The sequence below is a fragment of the Pygoscelis adeliae genome, unplaced genomic scaffold (genome assembly GCF_000699105.1).
Source record: "Pygoscelis adeliae isolate BGI_AS28 unplaced genomic scaffold, ASM69910v1 Scaffold263, whole genome shotgun sequence".
Taxonomy (NCBI): Eukaryota; Metazoa; Chordata; class Aves; order Sphenisciformes; family Spheniscidae; genus Pygoscelis; species Pygoscelis adeliae.
In genome coordinates this window covers 307,506-332,247 of record NW_008824552.1, presented here as the reverse complement: position 1 = coordinate 332,247, position 24,742 = coordinate 307,506, and the positions used below count along the sequence as shown (strand labels likewise).

At 46.7% G+C, this 24,742-nt stretch overlaps 1 protein-coding gene across 1 annotated transcript in view; it reads right to left on the bottom strand.

The window, feature by feature from the left end:
* Window positions 1–81: 81 nt before the first annotated feature.
* The window catches only part of GDPD4 (glycerophosphodiester phosphodiesterase domain containing 4), a 38,458-nt gene continuing 13,797 nt past the window's right edge, over window positions 82–24,742 (bottom strand). The window contains exons 2-16 of the mRNA XM_009321929.1: window positions 22,721–22,929; window positions 21,991–22,094; window positions 20,841–20,934; window positions 14,429–14,488; window positions 12,725–12,823; window positions 9,791–9,884; window positions 8,071–8,216; window positions 7,640–7,722; window positions 6,630–6,780; window positions 5,851–6,075; window positions 4,862–5,019; window positions 3,474–3,621; window positions 2,286–2,368; window positions 978–1,060; window positions 82–113 (exon numbers count right to left, since the gene is read on the bottom strand). Of these exons, the coding sequence (XP_009320204.1) occupies window positions 82–113; window positions 978–1,060; window positions 2,286–2,368; window positions 3,474–3,621; window positions 4,862–5,019; window positions 5,851–6,075; window positions 6,630–6,780; window positions 7,640–7,722; window positions 8,071–8,216; window positions 9,791–9,884; window positions 12,725–12,823; window positions 14,429–14,488; window positions 20,841–20,934; window positions 21,991–22,094; window positions 22,721–22,903 (1,743 nt within the window). The 5' untranslated portion in view covers window positions 22,904–22,929. The remainder of the gene's footprint in view (window positions 114–977; window positions 1,061–2,285; window positions 2,369–3,473; window positions 3,622–4,861; window positions 5,020–5,850; window positions 6,076–6,629; window positions 6,781–7,639; window positions 7,723–8,070; window positions 8,217–9,790; window positions 9,885–12,724; window positions 12,824–14,428; window positions 14,489–20,840; window positions 20,935–21,990; window positions 22,095–22,720; window positions 22,930–24,742) is intronic.

Genomic DNA, 24,742 nt, shown 5'->3' with positions numbered 1-24,742 from the left:
ATTGCAGGAAAGGGCAGCAGGGGAGACTCTGCTCTCCAGTCCTCATCGAGACGGCAGGTCTGCGTCCCCTCCCTGCCCGTGTCAGGCCATGACGGCAGGCATGTCGCTGAGCTCTGGAAAAGGGGACGCGCAGTGAGCTACCGAAACATCTGCAGTTGTTTTGCCACCCGTCGCAAGCAAATAGAACCTGGCTGAAAATGCGTGCAGCCCAGGTTGAGTCATCTTGCCTGGATGATAGAGCTCCACGGGTGCAGAAATCTGGTGCATGGGAGGGTCCCCAGCCTATCCCACCCTGCCTTGCAGACCCAAGAGTGCTGAGCGCCTCTGGGCTCTCTTTTCACAGCATCACAGAAGAATGCATGTTGGAGGGGACATCTGGAGGTCTCTGCCCCAACCTCTGCTTGAAGCAGGGCCAATTAGATCGGGCTGCTCAGGGCTTTGAACATTTCTGAGGGTGGATATTCCCCACCTGTCTGGACCCCCCTTCCAGTATCTGACCACCCTCATGGGGAAGATTTTTTCTTTCTTTTTATATCTAGTCAAAATTTCCAAGGTTGCAGCTTCTGCTGTTGTCACTGCGCATCCAAGAAGCATCTGGCTCCATCTTCTCTACACTCTCCCATTAGATGGTTGCAGACGGTGATAAGATGCCCCCTGACCTTCTCTCCCACTGTGCAAACCCAGATCTCAAATGCCCCGTCCTCCAGCTTAGTGGCCCCACTGAGCTCGCTCCCATCTGTCACCTCTGTTTGGTACTGGGGAGCCTGAACGGGACCCCGTGCCTAGATGTGGCCTCATCAATGCTGAACAGAGGGGAGGAGTCACTGCCACCTGCACCCTTACTGAGACAACCCTGGATGCCTCCATCCTTCGCCATGGCATGGGCACCCATCACCAAGCCATCCATCAGGACCCTGGTGCCCCCACGGAGATGGCCCAAGCAGGATGCGTCTCCCAGCTCTCCTTGCCCTACTCACCTGTCCTGAACTTGTTGTAGGTGCCGCTCTCCAGCATCGGGCCACCGTCATGGGCACAGCAGGAGAAACTCCTCTCTCTCCACCTGCATGGGGCAAAGCACCTGGGTCAGGCCACCACTTGCTGTGGTTCCCCTTGCAGCTCCCTGGTGCCCTGGACACCTTTTTTCTACTTTGTCAGGGCAGGAGCTGCCTTGGTATTTTGGGATTTGCTCAGGTCCTTACTGAGAAGGGACTCCAGTGCATGACTGATGTCTAAGCATCCACACTTCACGTGTGCAACAGCATTTTGAAGGCAACTTTGTGACTAAGCCCTGTTTTCTAAGAAACATTTAAGAGCTCAGAAACCCCGGAAATGTTTGCAGCCACTGGTTCCTAAGCAGCCAGGGAAATTTAAAAATTGTAATTTTGGTGCATTCATAAACCTGACAAACAAGACCACGCAGGGCTCTCAGGCACTGCTGATGGCAGGGCTGGGAATGCCCTTGCTGCAATGCCAGCCCAGAAGAAGCTGTCATTTGGCTGGATCAGAAGCATCTGCAGGGCCCTGGGAAATGCACACACGACATGAACAGAAGCCTGGAGGAGACGGGCATGGGAAGGTCTGACAGCGGTGGAGATGCATCGCAGGGGTGATTGCGAACCCCCCCTGCAACTTGCAGCCTTGAAAGCAGGGTGAAAGCTTCTAAAGCAGGACCTGGGGAAGGACTGCCGAGAGCAGGGCAGGGCGAGAGGGGAAGGAAGGGAAGGAGCCACTTTGTGCCTGTCCCATGAATCCCAGTTTCCCCAATTATTAAACAGAGGCAATGTCTTTGATGGCGCGGGAGGAAACAAACTGCGGTGTCTGTGACACACTCAGGCATTTTCATCTGGGAGGATGGATTTCCTGTGGGGCTCTGGCACATGCAGACACCACACAGGGTGCTCAAATATTAACGTTGAGAGCTTTCCTCCTAAGTCAGTCCAATGCAACAGTGTATATATAAATAGTAAGAATAGAAAAATCAGTTCCTTTCTCAGCCCATCAGCTTTGATAACTGGTTTATGTTGCTACAGTAAATCCACCAGGTCTCCACTGAATCCTGAGGGTAGATGATGCCTGAGCTACCAAAATGGAAAGGGAAAATGAGAGCAAGCAGGAGAAGCAGAGAGGTATTTGGAGACTTTCAGGGCTTTCTTCTAGTTCCTGAAGGGAAATAAAATGTTCTCAAGAGTAGTTTTAACCCTTCAGATCATCTGGAAGCATCCCTCCTTCCCTCTGCCTGGCGCAAAAGATCAGGTTAGCATGGCCATTAGCAACTCGGTAGTTACCAGTGCAGAGCAAAGATGAGTGAGATGAGGAGCGCGGATGTCAGATCTGTCAGGATCCACATGACGTTGTACTGCTGCGGAGTCTGGAAGAGAACAACAGAGGATGTGTCCACCACCAAGGACCCCAAGATATGCAAAAAAGTTGCTCAAGCTCTTTCTTGCTGCTCAAATATGGCCATTCAGCTGCCTGGTTTGCATGTGCAGTAACATCCCTCAGGTGTTTAAAGCATTTGGTGGCATTTCAAAGTGGTCACTCACCAGTGGGTGTTGGTGCCAAATCATCACCCTTCATAAAAACAGGTCTGTTGTGTGGCCAAGAAGATTGTCCCACATCACAGTGAATATAACAGGGAACTCGTGTTTGTACAGGCAGGCCCTTCAGTTCACTCTGCTTCCCTCCAACTTTAATGTCAACTGGTGGCACCTCATTTTCCCTGGCAAAATTGTCCTTTAGTGAACACCACAGAGGGCCTGGAGTGGCTCCTGCTTTAAGTCTAAGAGCCTCTGAAGATTCATCCTTAGACTGGCACTCCACCCACCCTCAGAGTGGACTGAAACACTGCAGTTTTCTGAAGCATCTGGCTGTAAAACCTGCTTCAAGGGTGTGGAACCAGTTATTCAAAGTAGCCTTTAGGCTGGGACCAGTGCCCCAGGTGCTCCTTAGCCCTACAGGTTGTCCAAGGCAGAGCCGGGAGTAGACAAATTATGTGAAAAATTCCTCCCAGCAAGGAAGGATTATTTCTATGGTTATTTCCCTCGGGCTTGTGGAACAATACCAAGTTTGAGAAAGGCAGTGGGAAACCCTGGGAAATGAGGAACTTCTGACATCAGTAAGGTGCTTCAAAAGCTTAGAAATGGAAATCCTCATGCATCAGCTTGTGCCCTCAAAGGCCCTTCCTTTCTCCCCACACAAGTCTCAATATGACTTCTTTCCCTCATCTCAAGGCCTAAGTTGCAAATCCTGATGAGCAGGGTGCTTCTACCTGAGCCAAGAGAAAAGAGGAGAAGGGTATGGTGATATCTGGAGTGGCTCATGAGTGTCAGGTAAGCCAGGTTTCAAATCAGGTCCTTTTCATGCAAAGGGTCATATCCTTTATCCATGCATGAACTGTCCCATGGTCTCCAAAGGTAACCATGAACATCCCAACCCTACTTCCTACCCCTGGGAGGGGGAGGATTTTCACTTACCATGAGGAAGAGTGGCTGGCTGAGGTTCTTCAGTGTGTGGACGGCATTGGTGGTCACAGAGTGTGCCCCAGAGCACCACGCCAGGGAGAAAAGCCATGGCTCATTGACCACATAGAGGTTGGTGGTGATGTTTGCCTCAGCATATTTCCTTTAAAAGATCAAAAGGCAATAGCCTTCATTAAGCAAGGAGGTTAGTACTTCCTTTGGGCTGAATCAAGGAGAGACAGCAATTTTCTGTAGGAAAGACTTGATTTAGGACCTAGATAAGGAATAGAAAGGAAAGCCAACCAGCCAATAATTAGTCATTCACAACTGGTCAAAACAGAACAGCTGATCTGCTGGAAGCAAATGCAGTTAAAATGTCCAAAAGGTCAAAACTTTGTTCACCCTTCTGCCATATGAATCAATGTAATGATGCGTTTGTAATCTCCCAATAGTGTGTTCAAAACCACCTCGAAGCTGGCTACTCATTTGTTATGTTTGCTGCATCAACTCATCATTTTTCAAGTTCTTATAAACTACTGAAATTTAATATGAAGTAAGACCATATTCTGTATAATGGTAAAAATATCAGCATTTGTAAATCTACCTAGGATCTACTCAGGGTTTACCCAAATGGATCTACCTAGGATTTTACATCCTGTGAAAATTATCATTGAGAAACCATGAACATTACTCTCATCCAAAGGATTAAACTTTTCCTTTTCTTCTTTTTTTAAAATTAGATTTTAATATTTTTGTGCACAGTAAAGAGCAAAAAATCCTATTTACAAAAGAAAAGCTGGACAAGTAAGACTGTTTTGATTTTTTTTCATATAAAAGAACCATTTTGGAAATTCCTGAAATGAACGTGGAGCCTTTCATTGGAGACATGACATTTTCAGTGTGTCACAAGCAACAAAGTACTGGTAGCAACAGAGACAAGAAAGGAAGTCTCCAAAACATCAGCTACAAGAAGGTGATGGTCTCTCACCACAGCATTATGCACTCACACTGATGATTGTGGAAGAGCCATGGGAGGTTAAATAGTTGTTCACTCTCCATGATTCAGTATTGGTGGGATTGGGGATGGCATGAATAGAAAGACAAGAAATCAGGAGACAGCTGTGTTATTCTACCCAGAAGATCTTCAGATCCTGGTCAAGTAAATATGGACTTGGGGACAGGGAGGCCACCTCTTGGCCACGCACAGGGTCAACAGTAGGAGTGAACTGCAGTCCTTCACTCCCAAAATGCAACAAGGGTGGCCACTTGATCTAAAGGAGCTCTTCCCAAAATGCTCTAGATCCTGGAGTTGGTCACTGGAGGGAGACATTGCCACACGCATGAGGCAAGCGTACACCAGCTGCAGTCCACCGACTGTACTTGGGGCTGAAACTGCAACCTACCGGATATCTTCACTGGACATTTCAGTGTAGGCCAGATTGAGTTTGACAATATTGTCCATCACTAGGTCTTCAACTGGGGCCTTACTGCCCATTGTCTGCTGAAACCCAGGAGCAACAGACTGAACAAAGGACCTCATGTCGTTCTCCAGCCATAGGACCTGCAGGCAACAAGAGGACCCAGTGAATTCCCAACGGACTTACTAATATGCCCTGCCCTTCACACAAACCCAGTAAAGATAAGATCTTGAGGAGCTTAACTCAGCCTGTCAAATGATGTATTTCTTTCAATGATCAAAGAACGTTTGGATGCAGGGTTAAAATTTGCAACTCAATTTCATCAAGAAATAAGTATTCACTGTTCCTTGCTTATCAGCTTGAAATCAGTGAGTACGTTTCACACAGCCCAACAAAAGATGCGGTGTTTGAAATGGATGAAAAGTCAGCTTTGGTTTATGGGAAAGGCAACAGAAAATATTCTATTCTCCCATTTTCCCAGCATGGGAGAAGAGAACTTCAGCAGATACAAATCAGCGTAACTCCCCAGACGTCAATGGATACATAACCTGATCCACATGGATTTAGCATCCATCCCAAGCAGGGAATTGCCTGGGGAAGGAGGAAGGCAATGGAGGCTCCCAGCTTCATGTGTTTTAATTTAAGCCAGGAGTTTCTACGCAATATATAAAATAAGCAGGGGTGGCAGGGAGTAGGCTGCCAATTATTACAATGATGAAAGGATGTCATCTGGGGGCTAAGACATCAGCTGGTATATACACTGGCTTATTTATTTCCCTGTCCTGCTGTAGGGTTACACCATTTTGTACCTGCTGAGGAACTGATAGTAGGAATATACTCCGAATGATGCCTCTTAAAACAAGTGAAATGAAAGGGGCCGGACCTTATGCAGGTGAAAGCATGCAGGGTATGACCCAAAAGTCCCAATTCAGAGAGCAAGAAAAAAAGGATACAGAGGAGTGAGGCCACCCTACCAGATGGGGTCTAATCCCCGACTCATTAAGGATGACTTCCAGGGTTCTGTTGATCCACGAGTTCCTGTAAGGATGTTTCTCTGGAGGGCGGTAGAGATCAAATATCACAAGTTTATTCTGACTGTCTGCGAGGCGCAAGAAATTACTTAGCTTGTAAATTGACTGATTCATTGCCTGGTTTTGATCTGCCCTTGACAGTGAGCCCATGCATGAAAATGGTTTGTCCTAGAAATAAACAGATATGAAAAAGGAAATCAATCAGGCAGTCACGTCTGGGAGTCAGCTGCATGCAAATCCTCATATCTCTAAGAGGGAAAAAGTTTGACATCAGCCCTCAGTAGGTGAGGATCTTCTATTTTGCTTAGCTCTACTACCTGAGAAACAAGGGAAATTAACCCAGGCTGTGACGACACTGCTTCTGGGACCTAAACTGTGCAGTTCACAGCTAGCTCTGCTGTGCTTCTCTGTCCCACCATGTTAGCTGTGACTATTATACACAGCGCCTTGCACAAGTAGCCGTTGTCTTCTTCCTCTAGACCATGTGTTCTGCTGCTGCCATGATAAGGAGCCACAAGAACACCCACCAGCCGATTGTTACAGGTCTCCTAAGCCTAAAGGCCAACTGGACAAAGCAAGGAGACCCCAACTGAAGGATGTCTACTGACTTCTTTCAGTTTTAGCTCAGCCAGTAGTTCCTCTCCTAACATTCATGCTATTAAGTAGTGGCCAGCTGGTGTCTCTTCTACATCCAGTTGATGATAGTCCTTTATGGTGCTTACCTTAAGGAACCACGTTCCAGCATTCAACTCCTTCAGGGTATCCCAGGAGAATAATGCAGCATTTTGAGCAGTGTCATTGGGGTAGACCTCCTTGATGTTGGTTGTCCTCCTCAAGGTGCTGTCATGCATGAGGAAAGGAACCCCATCATAGCTGTTGGAGAGCAAGAATTCAGGTCACCTGGGGTGCGAGTTCATTCATGGCATGAGCAGACTCATGCCCGGTCAGAAGAATATGTGGGCCACTGTGAATGCAGCAGTACAGCCTCCATCAGTGCAGAGGGTGGGATAGGGAGGAAGGCTGAGGCTCAAGACACCAAGTTATTTCCAGCTTAAATACTGCTGGGTGACTTTGGAGAAGTCATGCCTGTCTGTGCCTCAGTTTCCTCAGGGGCAAAGTGGAGATGGTGGCATTTATGCCTGCCAGCCCCCTCCAAAATGGATAGTAACTTATGGTTGAATTATTTTTTTGCTGACACCAAAGTGTTTCTATGGGTTTCAGAGGACTGAAGTCTAAATGGACAGCGATGGGAAGGCAAAATTTCCTCTTATAGAAAGGTCTACATTAGCAGAACATCTAAGCATTAGTATTTTTCTCATTCAGCGCCTGGAAACTGCTCATCCTGCACAGCATGTTAGCAATTCACAGCAATGGGTCCCCCAAACAAAGGCAATTAAAGATCTAATAATTAGGACAACGCTGTCACAAGTCTGAATACAATTTCTGTTGGTTTGTAGGACTGATACAACCTTCATTGTCTCCTGGAAGTCAGACTAGGGTAGGTACTTGTCTTTATACTCTGCAAAGCATTTAAAATATACTGTAGAAATAATGATTGTTAAATCAATAGCTACAGCTTATTGACTTGCCTGAGAACAACCATGCCCTGCAGCCCCTATCATCACGCGCCAGCTGAGGGACCCAAACCTTATTGCCTGGAGTTGCACATCTCCAAAAGCAACTCTTAGAAGAAAAAACTTATATTCTGTGAGATGCAATGTTTTCCCCTTACCTAATGGTGACATCTGTTTCAAGACCATCCCCATGATGTTCAATTGTCTTCTGAAATGACATCTCAGTGTTTTCTGGTGCCAGCTGAAAAAAAAAAAGCGCATGAGCAGATCATTTTCAAACACACTCTGGAGGACTCTATAAGTACGTTCTGTCTTTTTGTAATACCTCTGGTTTTTATTAAGGGAGCATCATTATCTTGTTAAAGTCTACTGTTTGTTTTCTTCCACATTAGCCATCAAACCCATCTTGTCCCTCAGGAACAGTGTTATCCTTGTTAGCAAAGCCACACAGCGATGCCTTTGGCATGCATTTCCAAGTGGAAATGTCTCCCCTTCCACCATAGATTTCATGGAAAAAAACAGGCGACGATGATGAAGGTAGCAAGACACAGGATGAAGAAATGACGTAAAATAACTTCTCCAGACCTACCATTGGTGCTCCACGGTGTCCAATGAGGGCTGGCTTTGGTCCAAGTGTCCCCATCTCTCTGATGCAAGGAGAGTACATCCCCAGAGGTATCAAGAAAAGAAAGAGAAGGATAGCCAGGTATGGACCAACAATTATCACCTGAACAACTGAAAGAATTTGAAGGAGGAAGGCTAGAGTTAATCCATGTGGTAACGTACAGGTTTGCCTTGCGGCTTGACTTTTAATACAGCCCTCCATCTAAGTAGCTGCTGGGCTTTGTCCCATCCCTTTTTTCATCCCTTCTTCCCCTAATTTTCACTTTCTCTCCAAACAATGCAACCCAGGAAAACAAACTGGTCAAAGCGAGGACGTGGGCTGTCTAAGTCAGGACTGCAGGTTTTGTGCTTTAATTACATCTCACTATGCCTTATAGCAAGACATGGCCTTAATTTCTTTTTCTTTAGAGGTGGTGCAATGAAATATCCCCCATCTGTAGAAAAACAATCCTCAACAGAAGGATGCTAGTTTTTTTCTTACTCAGATAAGAACAAGCAACATTTTGGCGTTTCATTCACAGTGAAGAAGAGGAGGAACCTTTCTCCTACACCTATGTTACATCCCCTTAAGGTGAATACTTCCCTGGTTCATTCAGATTGCTGTCAGTGACCTTCTGCGTGCGACCTACAGAACCCTACAGACTCTGACTGCATGGCTATTGCATCTCAGAAACTTGCCAACTCATTACCTATGGTCTTCTCTGGAGTCTGTTGACACATTGCCCGAGAGCCCCAGTGAGCCTTCACCTCAGGGAACAAAACAGTTCCTCTGAGAAATGAGCACCTATGCACCAACATGTCTTTCTTGAATGGGTACCACCACCCCTCTGTGCGTTGTGCCAGTGGCTCTGAAGGAACTTGGGCTTACACCAAGCTGATGTATTGAGCTGAGAGTCCATTAGGCATGCCGGACTGAGATGTCTAGGGTCCCAGCATGTTCCCCCCCAACCTCCTCAGCTGTAGTTCACTAAGAAAAATCCTGGGCAGGGAAAAAAAATGCTTTCACCATCCCATTCTGTCTTTGATTTTTATTACAAATCAACATCTGCAGATGGGTGTCGTGTAGATAATTTTGGCTATATGGAGAGACTAGGTCAGAGAAAAACAGCCAGTCCCAGAGCCAGGCTATTCTGCAGTCGTTCCTGGCATCTGCCCTTGTCCTTTACACTACTCGGTTACACTTCCTGGAGGTAGACAGAACTTGCCATGGAACTGATCAAAAAGCTTTCCCCTATCTCAGCTGTCTTCTCCTGAGATGCACTAGTCTGAAGTGGATTGACTGGACTGGAGATCCCTTCTGAGACAGCAGAGCTGCATATAGCAAGCAAAGGTCAGCCAAGAGAGTTGCTACTGGCTGCTTTCTCCCGCAGAGGGCTGACCAAATTTCCATGCATGACTCAGAACGTGGGTACTTCTGCTAATCTCCTCCATCTCAAGGTGGGTAACTGCCTTGGTATAGGCCAAAACTGTGAAAGGGAGCATGCAAACTAGTAACGCATCTGGACAGCCACAGGACAGTGCACAGCCCAAGCCCCAGCCCACCTAATTTCCCTGGGATACACAGAGGCTAAAAGTCACCTCCAGCTGGAGTGCAGGTGTGGGAGGAGAGGGCTCCCGCAGGCCTGTTTCCCCACACTGATATACGCCTTTCTTCATATAGTGAGCAGGAAGCAGAGCTACTGTACCTTTCTTATCTGCTCTGATGGCATGAAGAGCCACGGGCCAAGACAGGAGGACCATGATGGTTATTGCCCCTATGTGGAGATAGGGAGCTGTGATCTGGCAAGGAAAGAAGAGGACTTTAGTCGAAGGATAAAGTGCGGAGATAGATGGAAACAAACCCCAACCCGGCTACAGCCTTCCACCTGGATGGGCTCCTGCTGCAGATACCAGCAGTTCAACTTCTCTCCCTCACCTGTCTTGGATCCACCAAACACCTCTGGAGTCAGAGGGGAGAGATGTGCCCCCAGCCAGGCCAGCTACCCAGGCCGAGGAGTGCTCCTCACTGCACTACACAGCTCTCCTTTCTCCTAAGCCAGCCGAAGGGGACAAGGCTGTCCTCGTCCATGAGGATGCAATCACCATTACTGCTATGCATAATCCGTGAGCATCTTCCAGACAGCAGCCAGTTTAATCCAATCTAACCCAATCCAATACCATCCAGGTAACAGTCATAACAGTCATCTCCATACCACACTGCAGCTAAATCATTAAACTAATGTCAACAAATCTGAGTGATAAAATGTGGTATTTACTTGTATGGAATATTGTGGTACAAGAGAAGTAGTTAATCTGGTACATGTCTGATCATGGACATTATTAGACTCATACACACCCTGCAGCACCTAGTTTCACGTTATCAATACATTCCAGAAAAATAATTAATTTTCATTTATTTCAAAGCATTTAATTCACTTGCATTAGGGCTAATTGCATTTTTTCCTCTTTTTTTTTTTACTTTTAACTCAAAGTGTAGATATTTTTCTTGATTTACTAACACAAAATAATATATTCATTTAATGCTTATGCTATATTAGGTAATACCTATTGCTGGACAGATAAAGTAATTTGACTTGATTTCTTTGGTCCTACAGATTAAACAAGAAGATCAGAAGCTAAGAATCATTTCTGTGCTTATCATGAATGCATGAGTAGAGCTGAAAACAAAGCAGAAATCGTTTGACACTGAATGGATGCTCTTCACTCAAGTAATGTTGATATGACACATCTTTCATAAAACTAGGGAAATCTGTCAAAGTAACCAATCCATCGTTTTCTCATGCTCGTCAGAGCCCCGTGGTTTCTGTTCCAGCTAGAACTGAGAGTTATTAAGGTACGTGCTAGGAAAAAAAATCTATTCAGGTGCAAGCCTTTCCTATTGCTTAGTCCATGCCTGAGTCTCTAAGCTGGAAGGGTTGAAGAAAGCAGCAGTCGCTGAGAGATGTTATTGCCTGTGATACTGTCTGCCCAGGACACTTGACACCAACATCTTTCGATTAGAAGCAGGATTCAGTTGCGTAAACACAGGTGCCACCTGAGATGTCCAGGATATTTGAGTAGCTTTGCAGGGCTAATGGACATGACACAGGATCAACAAGAGATTCATGTCTTTTGGGAACAGCAGCGGGACGTGAAGCATCTCAAAGGACATGAACACCTAAAATAAACAGCACCTGTGAGGAACCCAAAGGCTCTTGTGTCTCCTTCTTCTCATCCACCTCCCCTGGGGTCTGTAAGGGGGAGGAGAAGCTGATGGTTTCTCATTACCTTTGCCAGTGCATAGCCCAGCGGTTACCAAACTCTGTAGAGCAGGAACGTGCAATTAACCACACCCTACAAACACTACATCTCAAAGAGACTTCCATAACTCTGGAGCTACTAATTGATTCCTCTTCCCATCCATATGCATTGCTCTCCCAATGTTCACAAGCAGTTAGCCACATGGGGGAGAGGTGATATGCCCAAATAACATCTACAAGGCAGCTAGGTAGCCAAAGGCTTACATACTTCTTCCTTCCCAATACATGTGAGGACCTGGATGCTCAGACACTAAACAGCACTGGGCAGCTCTAGCCTCCATCTTCAGATCTGCTGAGAGTTGAGGAGGCCAGCAGACCACGCACTTTGCCCTCCTGCATAGAATCATAGAATCATTTAGGCTGGAAGAGACCCTTAAGATCATCGAGTCCAACCATTAACCTAGCACTGCCAAGTCCACCACTAAACCACGCTCCTAAGTGCCACATCTACATTTTTTAAATAACTCCAGGGATGGTGACTCAACCACTTCCCGTGGCAGCGTGTTCTAATGCTCGATAACCCTTTCGGGGAAGAATTTTTTCCTATTATCCAATCTAAACCTCCCCTGGCGCAACTTGAGCCATTTCCTCTTTTCCTGTCACTTGTTACTTGGGAGAAGAGACCGACCCCACCTCGCTACAACCTCCTTTCAGGGAGTTGTAGAGAGCCATGAGGTCTCCCCTCAGCCTCCTTTTCTCCAGGCTAAACAACCCCAGTTCCCTCAGCTGCTCCTCATCAGACTTGTGCTCTAGACCCTTCACCAGCTTCATTGCCCTTCTTTGGACAAAGTCCAGCACCTCAATGTTGTTCTTGTAGGTTGTCCCACCTGACACCAGCGTTCCCCACCTGCTCCCCGAAATCTCAGTGCTGTCCTGCCCTCAGGAGATGAAGCTCTTCTGAGTCACAGAAGACTGAAATTGTGCTAATGCTAAAGCTGCTGAACTGGCAGCAGCTGATTAGGGAGAAAGTTCTTGCTCCAGCAACCCTGCCAGCCAAAGGGGTCTGATTTACCTGCCCTGGGCACCTGGAAATTAACAGTACACCTACAACATTTTTGCCAAAAAAAAATAAAAGAAAGGATGTGACTTCCCAAACTGAGACATGTTACATCAGACAGCTTGAAACTCAACCTCATGTCTTGGCTTCCTTTCTCCCGACAGGAACTGTTAACTCCTAATAAAAGTTTACTCAAAACCACGTACCATGCCAGAAAAACCCATGTGAAAAACATTCACCATATGGAATATTTTCTACGAATTACCACAAAATACTTCTATAAACAAGCTGTTCTTTCAAACAGACCTCCCAGCCCCTCTTACCTGGAACGACAGGCGGACAGTTTTCCATTGATCTCCCCAGAGTACTGATAATACGAAGAGGGCTGTGATAGAGAAGCCCAGGACAAGAAAAGTCCCAATCTGGGGAGACAAAGAAGACATAAATCAGCTTCAGCATTTCTGCACAGGGTGTGTCATCCATTTGACTCACAGGCTTATGTAAGCAGCTTGGACTTGATATGTTTGGGATGCATAAGCTTGACTATGCCAGTTCAGAGAGAGAGAGATGCATTGGGACTAAAACCAGACCAACAGTGCTATCGATTGGCTTTTCTGTACGGCAAGACTGATCGTAAGAGTTGGGTACCCAAGTCAGCCCTCAAGGCTCCCTCTACAATCATTGGAGAAAGAGAGGAATTTCCAGAGGTGATCCATTCTTACTTGTTTTATGATGGGAGATGCCTCTCTCTCTCTCTCTGTTGATGTAGATGGAGCCTAGATGATCAGCTTACATGAAAACCCTAACCTGCAGATGGCTACATTCAGAAGTGATTAATTCCACCCAAAAGAGACAGCAACTCAGCTTTCTTATGCTATGAGCTGCTTTGCAACATGCTTCAGCAACAGCAAATGTTCCCATAATTAAGAGATGAGAGTTCACTTTTCAACCAAAAAAGTGAGGAGGCAGCTCAGTCTGTTCTTTGGCTTCTTGCACAGTTTGGTACCAGCACAGCTGTGATGGCAGATGATGTACTCTTCTTGGTACATCATCTGTCTGCTGAGAACGAAGTGCAAGTAGAACGTGGACCAAGGCCCCCTGAATTCAGGGGGATCCTACAGATCAACACCTTAATAATCCATCCCTAATCTCTTCCACCCAAGGATGCAGTCTCAATTTTTTTTACAAATTGTTCTACATCTTTCTGGTCCTTCTGGAAGCCAGTTTTCAATAGCGAAGGTGACTGTGTTTCCATTACTTAAATGACAAAACACAGGATCAAGTATCTGCACATTCAGCTATTCCCTTCCACTGCAAGATTTGCAATCACATTATATTCTCCTCTAAACTGCATGGCTAGAGGCTCATTTTTTAAATGCCTTACATAACCTGAAGAATTTCTTAAGGAGGGTGATTCTAATGCATCATTTTGAAGCAACAGCTCTCTGAGGATTTGTTTCTGCACCTTCAAAACTCCAGGTGGCATTTCCCAAACGACCCAAAGACCAAAAGGCATAGGGCACCAAGACACCTTGGAAAAGCCAGATTTTTCTTCTGCAGAGATAGCAGCCACCTTTTTCACTGCTGCTGGAGCCCGCTGCACTGCTATGGAAAATTACACTGTGCTTCTCATGGAAACTTTGCTTTTGTCTTCATGTTACCGTATGTAGACATGTCAAATACAGACATCTTCACCTGAATGAGTCACCACAAGCTCCTTCGGAGTCAGTGGGGGGAAAAGGTACTTTAGGTGTGATTCATCTCATCTTAATTTAGGTGTCCATGACCAGCTGGATGAATTGCATCCTCAGAGGATTCATTTCCCTCCACTGACTGAAAGGGAGTTTAGGTGATCAGCTCAGGTGGAGATATCATTCTCATGGGTATCTAAAGTCTCCTAAGATTAACCTCTTCCCTCTCTTTCTTCTCTCCCATAATCTAAGATGTTTTTCATGCAGAGAAACACCACAGACTCAATTGATTTAAAGCGTGGATTAGAGTTACCAGAAAGCCCTGACTCTCCCCACCTTGTGACTCCAGTGTAGGTACAGCTGCTGACCTTCTGCAAGCAAACACATCGCTAGGACCTGGGAAACCAAGAAAAGATTGTTTGCATCCTGGTAGAAGATGGTGAAGTGTGTTCAGTGAGGTACTTCTGGAATTATTTTTGCATCGGGAAGTCACTTTACACTAGGTCTTCCTGCACAATGTCAAGGCTGTTAGCGTGACAGGTGTATGGAGAGAAGTGTTTATTGCTACAGTAAAAATGCTTCTGAAATGGCCGAGCACATATCAAGGCTGCCCTGCAGGAACAAAGCCCTTTCATGGGTAACAGATAATTGGGCACTTTGGGGTTCACACTTTTAATTACTTTTCTTTATGAGTACAAACTCTGAAAGAGAAGTGATGGCCAGGACCAACTGCTATGGTATGAACCAATACAGCACTAACCTTGCCTATTTTCTGTGCGTTTGTTGTGATTAGAGGCATATCAACTATGGGAGAGAGGTCAGGGACTAAAAAAATGCCTCCAAAGCACCACAAAAATACAGAGCAGACAGCAAAAGAGACAATGCTTCCACAGTAATCACAGGAAACGCAAGAGACAGGCATATCTCGGAACAGGGAAAACTGCCTTGAAGATTAAAAAACTCTAGTTTTCAGTGGCTGGCACTTTCCTTCCCCCCGACGGCAAGTAGGAGCCCTTGGGGAGCATTCCTGTGAAGCACAGAGCAAACCCCAGCCAGGGCAGGGGACAACCCGAGAAGCCCTGAACACCAAGAAGCAAAGGATGAGGAAAGCCAGTCCATGGCTCTGATGGGGCATTTCTGCAGGTTGTCCCAGACCTAAGCAACTGATAAACCTGGTCATGAATTTCACCAGGAGAAGTACTTTGCTGCCGTGAAAACGCACAGGTCTATGCTCAGGAATCTGAGTGCCTGGGGCAAGCTTCCCGACCACCGTAAGGGACAGTTTGGGGACCGGTATCACCAGATATCAGGGTTTAGAGAAAAGTATTTGTTAGCAGACATCAGTGCTCCACTGAGAAGGATCCTTTATGATCCAGGTCCCTTCAGACTGTAACACAGCAGGATTGTGCGAAAGCAGGACATACAGATTTAGGGGAAGGGGCTCTGCTCTCCCAAAACACAACTACAAAGGAATGTAAGCTGTTTCCCATCCAGCTACAAACACACTCTCTTTCCAGGACCATGCTGATTTGAAGTGACGTACAAGCTCAGCAGAGAATACAGATCAGCTTTTAAGTGCTTCTTGATACGTTAGTCTCCTTTAATTGAATCCTGCACCCAGTACATGATGGGTAACCATGGGAGCAGTTCAGAGAGAATTGAATTATTGCTGAAGATCTTAAGCCAGCCCCATTTAAACAAGCCATTTCAGAAAAAGGAAGAAAAAAAGACACTTTCAAATTTGCCCCTTTTCTGCAAGTAATGTTACAAAGACCTGGTCCTTGCCTGAGGTACAGCCAAACACTTATTTCACAGGCTATGTTCAACAGGAGTCTCCCCTGCTACTGCAGTATAACTTTAGTATGAACGATGCACCACATCTGGGAATGCCATCGGAGGGTGAGCTCGTTTTTATCGATGGAAACAACACCTCATTATCAGCTTAGAAGAAGAATAATCGCCAGGTTTCATCCTCAGAGAGTGAAGAAGGAATTCTTGCAGTTGCACCACTGGTCACTGTAGGAGAACACATCTTGATGGACCAGTGAGCTGATGTGATGTGGACAGGGTTTATCCTCTGGCACAGTCAGCTTGAGTTTTCTTTGCTTTCCGTGTAGCCCTGAAGCTTAACATCTCAAGCCACAACAACCTAGCTTCATCCTGCTCCTCGAAAGCTGCTTCAGGACCTGTCCAATATGCTCTTCCATGGAGAGCAGTTGCCTCTAGCAATGTCCCACAGGCTTGCACCTAGAGCAGGACTTCCTCAGGCAAAGGGACAACCAGCACCAGCAGGTCTGGCTCTTCCAAACTGCTTCCACACATATCCTGGAATTGGCTAATTGGTTTAGGTGACCAATATATTTCTGACTAGTACTGCTGAGGCTAAAACCAAGGTCCCTCTTGCCAGTCCCATCATCTCCCTGAATCTTACAGCCTCCAACACTTGCATTCTTCTCTTCTTTAGTATGAGGTGTGGAAGTGTCCCCTCTCCATCATCTACCTGCAAAGTGGTTGTGCTGGGTTTGGCTGGGGTAGAGTTAATTTTCTTCGTAGTAGCTAGTATGGGGCTGTGTTTGGATTTATGCTGAAAACAGCGTTGATAATACAGAGGTGTTTTTATTATTGCTGAGCAGTGCTTACACACAGTCAAGGCCTTTTCTGCTCCTCACCCCACCCCACCAGGAGCAGGCTGGGGGTGCACAAGAAGTTGGGAGGGGACACAGCCAGGACAGCTGACCCCAACTGACCCAAGGGATATCCCACACCATATGACGTCATGCTCAGCCTTTTAAACTAGAAGAAGAAGAAGGAAGGGGGGGATGTTCGGAGTGATGGCGTTTGTCTTCCCAAGTCACCATTACACGTGATGGAGCCCTGCTTTCCTGGAGATGGCTGCACACCTGCCTGCCCATGGGAAGGAGCGAATGAATCCCTTGTTTTGCTTTGCTTGCGTGTGCAGCTTTTGTTTTACCTATTAAACTGTCTTTATCTCAACCCACGAGTTTTCTCACTTTCACTCTTCTGGTTCTCTCCCCCATCCCACCCAGGGGTGGGGGGTGGGTGTGAGTGAGCAGCTGGGTGGTGCTCAGTTTCTGGCTGGGCTTAAACCACGACAGTGGTAATTAGGAGATGCTTTCCAGTAGTAAGAAAGATGGATTCGCGGCAAGGGGGATTGCAGCTCTGTCTCCCTCTTTTTGAGTGGGTGCACTGACCACAAGGTTATGCTGCAAAAGGATGGACAATAGACCCTTAATCCCTCTCTACTTCAGCACGGGAATAACCTTGTGCTTATTTAAATACTGCTGGTGAGGCTCAGGCAGGCTCTGAACCCACCGCCCACAAGGAGGTGAAGGCAGGCACTTAGGCACTCACCTAAAACATCTGCTCACTTAGATGTTCACAACAGCAGAATTCAGGTCCCTACATTCACTTTCTGGCAAAAATGCAGCAAGCCAGAACTGCTCTGGTCTCTTAGGGATGGAGGTTTGAGATCACTTTTTGGACTTCAGTGCCAATGTACTATTTTGAGTTCTTTCTTAGCCTACAAATGCAGAGGCCACAACACACCTGAACCTCTTTATATTGTACAGTCACGAGCCATCTCCCCAAAACCATTGGAACAAACATGGTTGAACTGCAGAGAGGAAAATATTATGTTGGTGTTTGAAAGACTGAACAAGAAAAGTTTTTTTCTTCTCCACTGAGCATGAACTGTTCTGTGATTAGACCCCTCAGCTTAACCTTTTAGCTCTAATGGGGATGAGAATATTGTCTTGCAGAGTGCTGATAATTGAATTAATTGAAACTGATTGTCTGAAAAAATTACAGTGATGCATGTGGACAGAGAGCATCTTTGCGTAGACAGCAAGTGCTTTGTTGTGCAGCGTTTTGTTCAGCCGCTGGTGGCCGGTGGGCAGAAAAGTGTTTGCTTCAGTGATTCACAATAAGGTCGTGGAAGCAGGCTTGCAGGCTCCAGCTGGGTGCCATAATTAAGGAAGAGGAGATGGTGCTCACAAACAAAACCAGACCTGCCACTGGTTGCTATAAAATCTCTCTGCTCCAGCAAGGGCATCAGTGTGCTCAGTTTTCTGATGTGATGGGCTGCTGATGCAAAACATCACAAGGAAACATTGCCTGGGTGAAGGTCTCCAGTCCTTCCTGCAACACATGCGGGGACAGTCTTCATCAACACTGTTCAACCAGAACATGGGATGTAATTCATTGTGGGGGCAACCTATTTGGCCATCAGTTGTCTGCAATGTATTAGAGTGATCCAGCTATCGTATAGTACCCACAATGATAGATTTATTTAGATGTGGAAGGGCTGAGTTGCACTTATTAACCTCTGAGGCTGTTAGTGTTTTGCTGGGCGGTTCATCAAAGGCTACAGTGAGAGGTCAGACGCTGTGACAGGGAAGCTCTGCAAACAGCGATGGAGGAGTGATTCCTGGCAGAGTCATTCTCTGAAAGGCGCCCTGCTGGGATGAGCATGGCCAAGCCGCAGTTGTCATCACAAGACCCTGCATGCAGGCGTGTGACTGTCGTATGACCCTGTATGCTTTGAGATAGTGGGAGCATGAATGGTGGCAGTGATTACTTTCCTCGTTCAAGACCTAATCCTATTTAGGTAACAGTTCTGACGGTGTGGAGCCTCATACCTCCCAACACCCGCTGCTCAACATAGATGCATGCAGCAGTCTTGCCAAATGAGACACGATGTCATGGTGATGCAATCAAGCAGGGTGAGTGCCCTTAGAAACACCCAAGAGCTTTGGGTGGGTCGCTTAACAGCTTCATGAAAGCAAGAAGCAAATGGACCTTCACTGCAGGGGCTGTCCCCTGAGCAGAGGTACCCCGACGTGTTTCTCTTGTAGGACTTGCTTGATAGCATCCAAACTCCTCATATTCTTTCAGGTTTATCTGTGTTTCACCTTCCTGAGGAAGGCAAGTGCTGTTAGCCTCATTAGACAGAACTGAGATGCTGAGAGGAGGAGGATGTGTCTACACAACGAAGAGTGGGACCAAGACTGAACTGAACCATGTAGGACACTAATTTTGCCTCATATTTTCCGTCTACCTTTCTGGCTTCATCTTGCCTACCACCAGCCCTGATAGCTTGCAGCCATCACATCCATGCTGCCAAAGACACAAAACTCCTCTAAGAAAGTCCACTGCTTGGACACTGGCTGGTGTTTGGATCCAGACAGAGCATGACCGACCTGACACACCAGCCCCAGGGGTCTTCAGGGTCCTCAAGCCCAGGAAATCATGTAAAGTCCATTTCTAGCATGTGCTATGATGGGTTAGTCTGATCCTGAGGTTGACTCCAGATCCGCAGCCTGCTGAGGTATGATCTCAGAGGTATCCATGTCACACGAGCATCTCTGGCAAAGCTCTGAGTTGCCCAAAGTAGCATTGTAACTGCCAAACCACCCACACTGTCCCATGGCCACTGGGAAGGCCAGGTAGGCTTTGCTGAATAATAGGTGTTGAGCCCTAGAGCCACCAGGCTGTCACAAAATCCTTGTAATTAAATATTATTTGTCCTACTCAGAGCTCAGTTAGTCCACAGCATTTATGATGCTATTGATCACTGTGGACATGGCCAAGCAGCTGTCCTATTTATCACTTCGGTATTTTATTGCTAGCACTAGAATAAAATCGCTATTTGTTTGTACTTGAGCAGGGACAAAGGACCCCAGAAACCTGTTGTGTTAGGCACTGCATGGACAAAGCAAAACCAGATTCCCTGCCATGAGCAATTTACAGACTGACTCTATGATGACACATCAGGGACTGGGTAAGAACAGCAGAAATTGATGATAAAAGCTGGTTGTCTCGATCACAGAGGTGAGTCAAAGCCATAACCTCATCCTCAGCACCTGGCATTTCAAAATGAAAGCTGGAGCAGGCATGAGACTGAACTCCAGTCCCTGGAGTTAAAGTGATTTCTTAGCCTATAGCTCTGGATGCAGAGGGTGGAAACACAGATGCAGATCTGTCTTCATTTGGGGTGGTCCCTGTGAGAGAAAGGACAGGGGAAAAGGATGGCTAGGTAGAAATTTTAGGAAATGCTTGCTTTTGGTATGTTTCCAGTAACCAAAGCAGACAGCAGATCAGAAGTCTAGAGAGAATTCCACAGGATTTGGAAAAGTGAAGATTTCAGGAACATTGCCTCTTTGGGCATAAACTTCAGGAGCATTTTGTGACCACGTCTGCAGTCTCTACCTGGAGAGAAACTGGAGAGAAACCCTCCAGCAAAGCAAAGAGAGCCAAGGCAGCTTCAGTGATAATGTTCCCCTTCTTCTAATGAGCATTTTTCTTCAGGATTAGAGGAATAACTCAGCTTTGACATCATATCACCACCACTACGTGACTCAGAGCCCCATACTTCCCTGCTGTCAGAACAACAGTCTTTAGCTTCCCCTAAATCAAGATCCAGCCACTGCTGGCACGTCTTCATTTGGGTTCAAGGAGACACTGGACAAATTCATCAAAGGGAAATCATTGAGAGAAATCACAGAAACTACATCTGGCTCAGAGACCCCCAAGCTAAAACTGGTCATCCGCAGGTGGACATGGGGAGAAAGTACCATAAACACTTGTGTTCCCAGCCTTCCCCAGGTACCCACTCTCTAGGGATCATCCGCAGGGCTACGCAGAGCTTTGGTCTGACACATTAAAGCCATCCCCATGTTCACTTTTTAGGACTATAAATCATGGACAGCTGACAAGGAGCATTACTTACCAGTAACAGCGTGATGTACGTGAACAAGATTGCAGCCACAATCAGGAGAACAAGAGACCAGAGAAACCAGAAGCCCAGGTTCCCATAATTATACCTAAAAAGCAATAGAATGTTACGTGTTTGTGTTTAGTACATGGACTGGAGGGAAACAACAGCCCTGTTCCCTGAAATTTTGAAATTTTCAAAGCAATAAATCAAAGAGGGAGGGAGGAATAACCTACCCTGTAACATGCAAAAGTGGTTAAGAGCCTCCTTCCCCAAATCCATGATTGCATTAGCCACCAGACTCATACCCCAATGTGCTGGGGTGGTAAAATACAGGACCAAATGGATGGCCTTGCTCCAGAGGAGCCTTGCTCCTAGGCTGACTGTAAGACACAGCTCCTTGCTGCAGACGAGGCAGCCTGGGGAAAGGGTAGGACGACATGACTCAGGCCAACAGCCCACCTTGGCTGCCTGCGGTTGTGTAAGGCACTGCAGCCAAAAGGGGATTTGAGTCAGGTTTCAAAGGAGAAAACACCAGAAAGCTAGAGGAGCTGCAGAGGGATTGCCCAGGGAGAGAGAGAGGGGAGCTTTACTTTTTACCCAAATGCTCAATAAGGATGAATAATACTATTCATCCCCATAATATCTGAGCTGTTTTAATTTAATTTTAGGGCCCAGATTTGCATCACTGTTACCTACGTACTGCAGAAGGAAAGGATTTGCATAAATCCCTGCCAATTATTTCTTACTTTCGAGCCTGGGAACATGCAATTCTCTTTGCAGTGAGATAGCTGGTGCAACGCCTCTAATGCCAGCCACTACATTCTTCAGAGGGAACAGGGGGGAAAAAAGAGTCAGAGAAGGAAAGGAAAGAGCTAGTTAGTCCCCTTCACTCACAGTTCTTGTGATGATCATTCTCCCCTTTCTCCCAAATTCACACTTACACCTGAAAACTGTAGCCAAGAAGAGTGCAGAGCCTCAGCAACTCTGAAGTCACTGGGCATTCGATTTGGATGCTGTAACCAAGGGTTTTAAGGAGCCAAATCTTTGGCTCATGGCTAAAGTGCCCTGCTGCAGCACAGCTGCTGGGGAGGGTGCTCTTCTCTTCCCAGCCACCCTGGGGACCTGCCCGAGGAGCGGGAGAGGAGAAAAAGATGGTACTTACCAGTCAAAATTATTGTAGTCATTTTTCGCTTCACCCCACATGTACAGAAAGAGCAGAGAAAAGCAGAAAGCTCCAACAAGCAATGGGAAAAACACGCATTCCCGCTGGGGAGGGAGAGGAAGGACAAGTGGTCAGAGCCTTATCTACCCCAAAGCAATCAGAGCAAATGGCAGATATTTTTAGGCTGTCCATAAAACACGTGGCTTGGTGCTGGACATCCAGAAGCAGAGACGGAGATGACTTCCCCCCTTGTCCTCTGTGACCAGGGGATGGCCTCAAAAGCGTACTCTGCAGTATTTATTTTCAGGGAAAACAGATCTCATGACTTCACAAACGAACAGGATTTTAACCACCTCGTGTGAGAGGGAATTGCACTATGCAGCAGCCCTCTTTACAATTTTTACTGCACACCCAGCCCAAATTTTCCTTCTTTAATTTGATCCTATGGCTTTGAGATGTTTCACTGGCCTGGAGAGTTTGGTGCAAGGTCCTTTCCTGCCACCACACATTTGTTAGCTGCGTGGTGGCACGGAGAAACTGAGCCTGCCCTGGAAACACAGCAATACACCAACCGCTTAGAGCCAAAATCTAACAACCCAACAGATCTCGGTGGGCTCCAAATGATGTTGGGCAGGAGTGCCTTTGGCCCACAGCATCAACCACTTGTCAGCTTGGACCGACCTGTCCCTACACAGAAATCAATGTCTGTGCCGATTTTGAGCTGATTTACCGTCTTGCAGCAGCATTTCCCAGGCTCGGTCCTTCTGCGCTGGTACCGCTTCCACCGGCAGCTGTAGAAACCAGCCAGGCAGGAGATGAAGGGCTGATGCTCATACCTCTGTAGCAAGTGCCGACGTACCACCTTCAGCTTCCCAAACTTGATTCTCTTGAGGCTGGTGGAGCTGGCCTCCATCTGAGAGGCTTTATCTCATCTTCCTCCTGAAACGAGACCACAAGTTTTATGGGGATACTGTAACCCTCCTTTCCTTTTGGCTAAGCTTTTCATATCCGAAAAAAGAGAGGAAGTTTTCTCAAGAGGATGCTGGAACCAGCAGGGAAGGGTGCTGAGGACACACCACCTAATTTTATATACCTGAGACGTCTAACAGAAAAGCATGGTCATTGCAAGTCCCCTCAGCAGTCAGCGGTGCTCCTGGTTGTAACTGAGGTGCTCTGAATCACCTCTGAGGGAACCTCTGCCTCTTTTTGACTACACAGGGAACTCTGGGGAACGAAACCACTAACGTAAGCACTCTGTGCAGATTCTCAAATTATGTCAGATGAACCTGAGCCTTGGCTTATCCATGGGAATTAATTCAACATCACTGTGACCTGTCTGCAACCTGCTACCAATTTAACTAGCTCTCGTCGGAAAGGGACTAAAACTCTCCAGGTACACAGGTCTCTTGTCCTGGCCAAACTGCAGCACTACGGAGGCTGATCCCTTAGAAAAAAATATTATTTCCTGACTGAAATAGCTTTACTCGGCACAGTTTTTCAAGGGCAGGAAGGGTAGCTGTAAAGATGCACACATGGGAGATCTGTCCGTAATCAAGATTTTAAACAAAGAACTTGGTGGTAAATTGCAACCGATGTAGTTAACAGCGAAACAAATAGCACAGGGGTTTGTGCCAGCAAAGAGCAGTTCACCCGGCGGGGCACTGTCAAGACCGCAAGGAAAGATTTGGAAAAAAAAGTCTTGCGTTGGCATACAAAGAAGCACCATTATCCAGCACTTCTTTAGAGCGCAGAGATAGCCAGAGATGTTTTTCTGTCGCATTAAAAAGTGCCATGTCCAAATCCAGGCATGTCTGCTGCAGATTCCCAGCCTAGAACTCCAATTTCTCCGATTCATCTCATGCAATAACAGTCATTTAAGAACAAGAGTGAACAATTTGCTGCACTATACACGTGGATGAAATGCACATGTAAATTGTTCGCAAATAACTCTGAGCCCAGCGTGTCTTTGCAGACATCAGTGGATAAATCCTTGCAAATCGACACTTCCAAAAAACTGATCAGTTTGCAGAAGGCACAAATAAAACGGACACACAAGACGCAAGTTAAAACTGAAATGACGCATCCCTGGTACCCTTTCCAAACGTCCCAGTCTGTTGGCAGCTGGGGTGCAAGGAGAGAGGATGGAAATGAAACGAAAGGGGTTTCAGTTTGGACTGCTACTAACTGAGCGGTGTCCAAGCATGCTGTGCCCTGAATGCTTTCCTGAGACAGGCCTGTCTGCCCATCCAGGACCGTCACAGGGAATCCCACACTCTCGGATGCGGTGGGGTCAAGCCATCCCTAGAAGCTCAGCAGTATCGGATCTGGGTACCAGTAGGTCACCCCATAGTAAAAAATTGATGCCAATCTCATGTGGCAAGATGGCGATCCTGCTCTTGAATTACCCAGAGCACAGGCGGGGGGGTGCGGGCGCTATGCCACCGGCGAGTGGTGCGGACGAGAGCTGATCCTGCTGTCCTCATCAGCCGTCCTCAGGTACACCTGGCATAAACCCAGCAATTACCGAGTTACCCCAGCCACATCTTTTGAATATATGTGAACCTTCAGAGCTCTTACCAGAAGGGTGTCCTGTGCCATGGGGTTGCAGTATTTGCTACCTCCTACGAGGATCCCTAAACCATGAGTTTCCCTATCACTGAACCACAGCATCAGTTCTTCCCCAGCCCTTCTCCTTCAGCAAGAGGAGTTCAGGACACTGGATCAAAATCGGCAGTTTTGCTGGCAGAGGCCA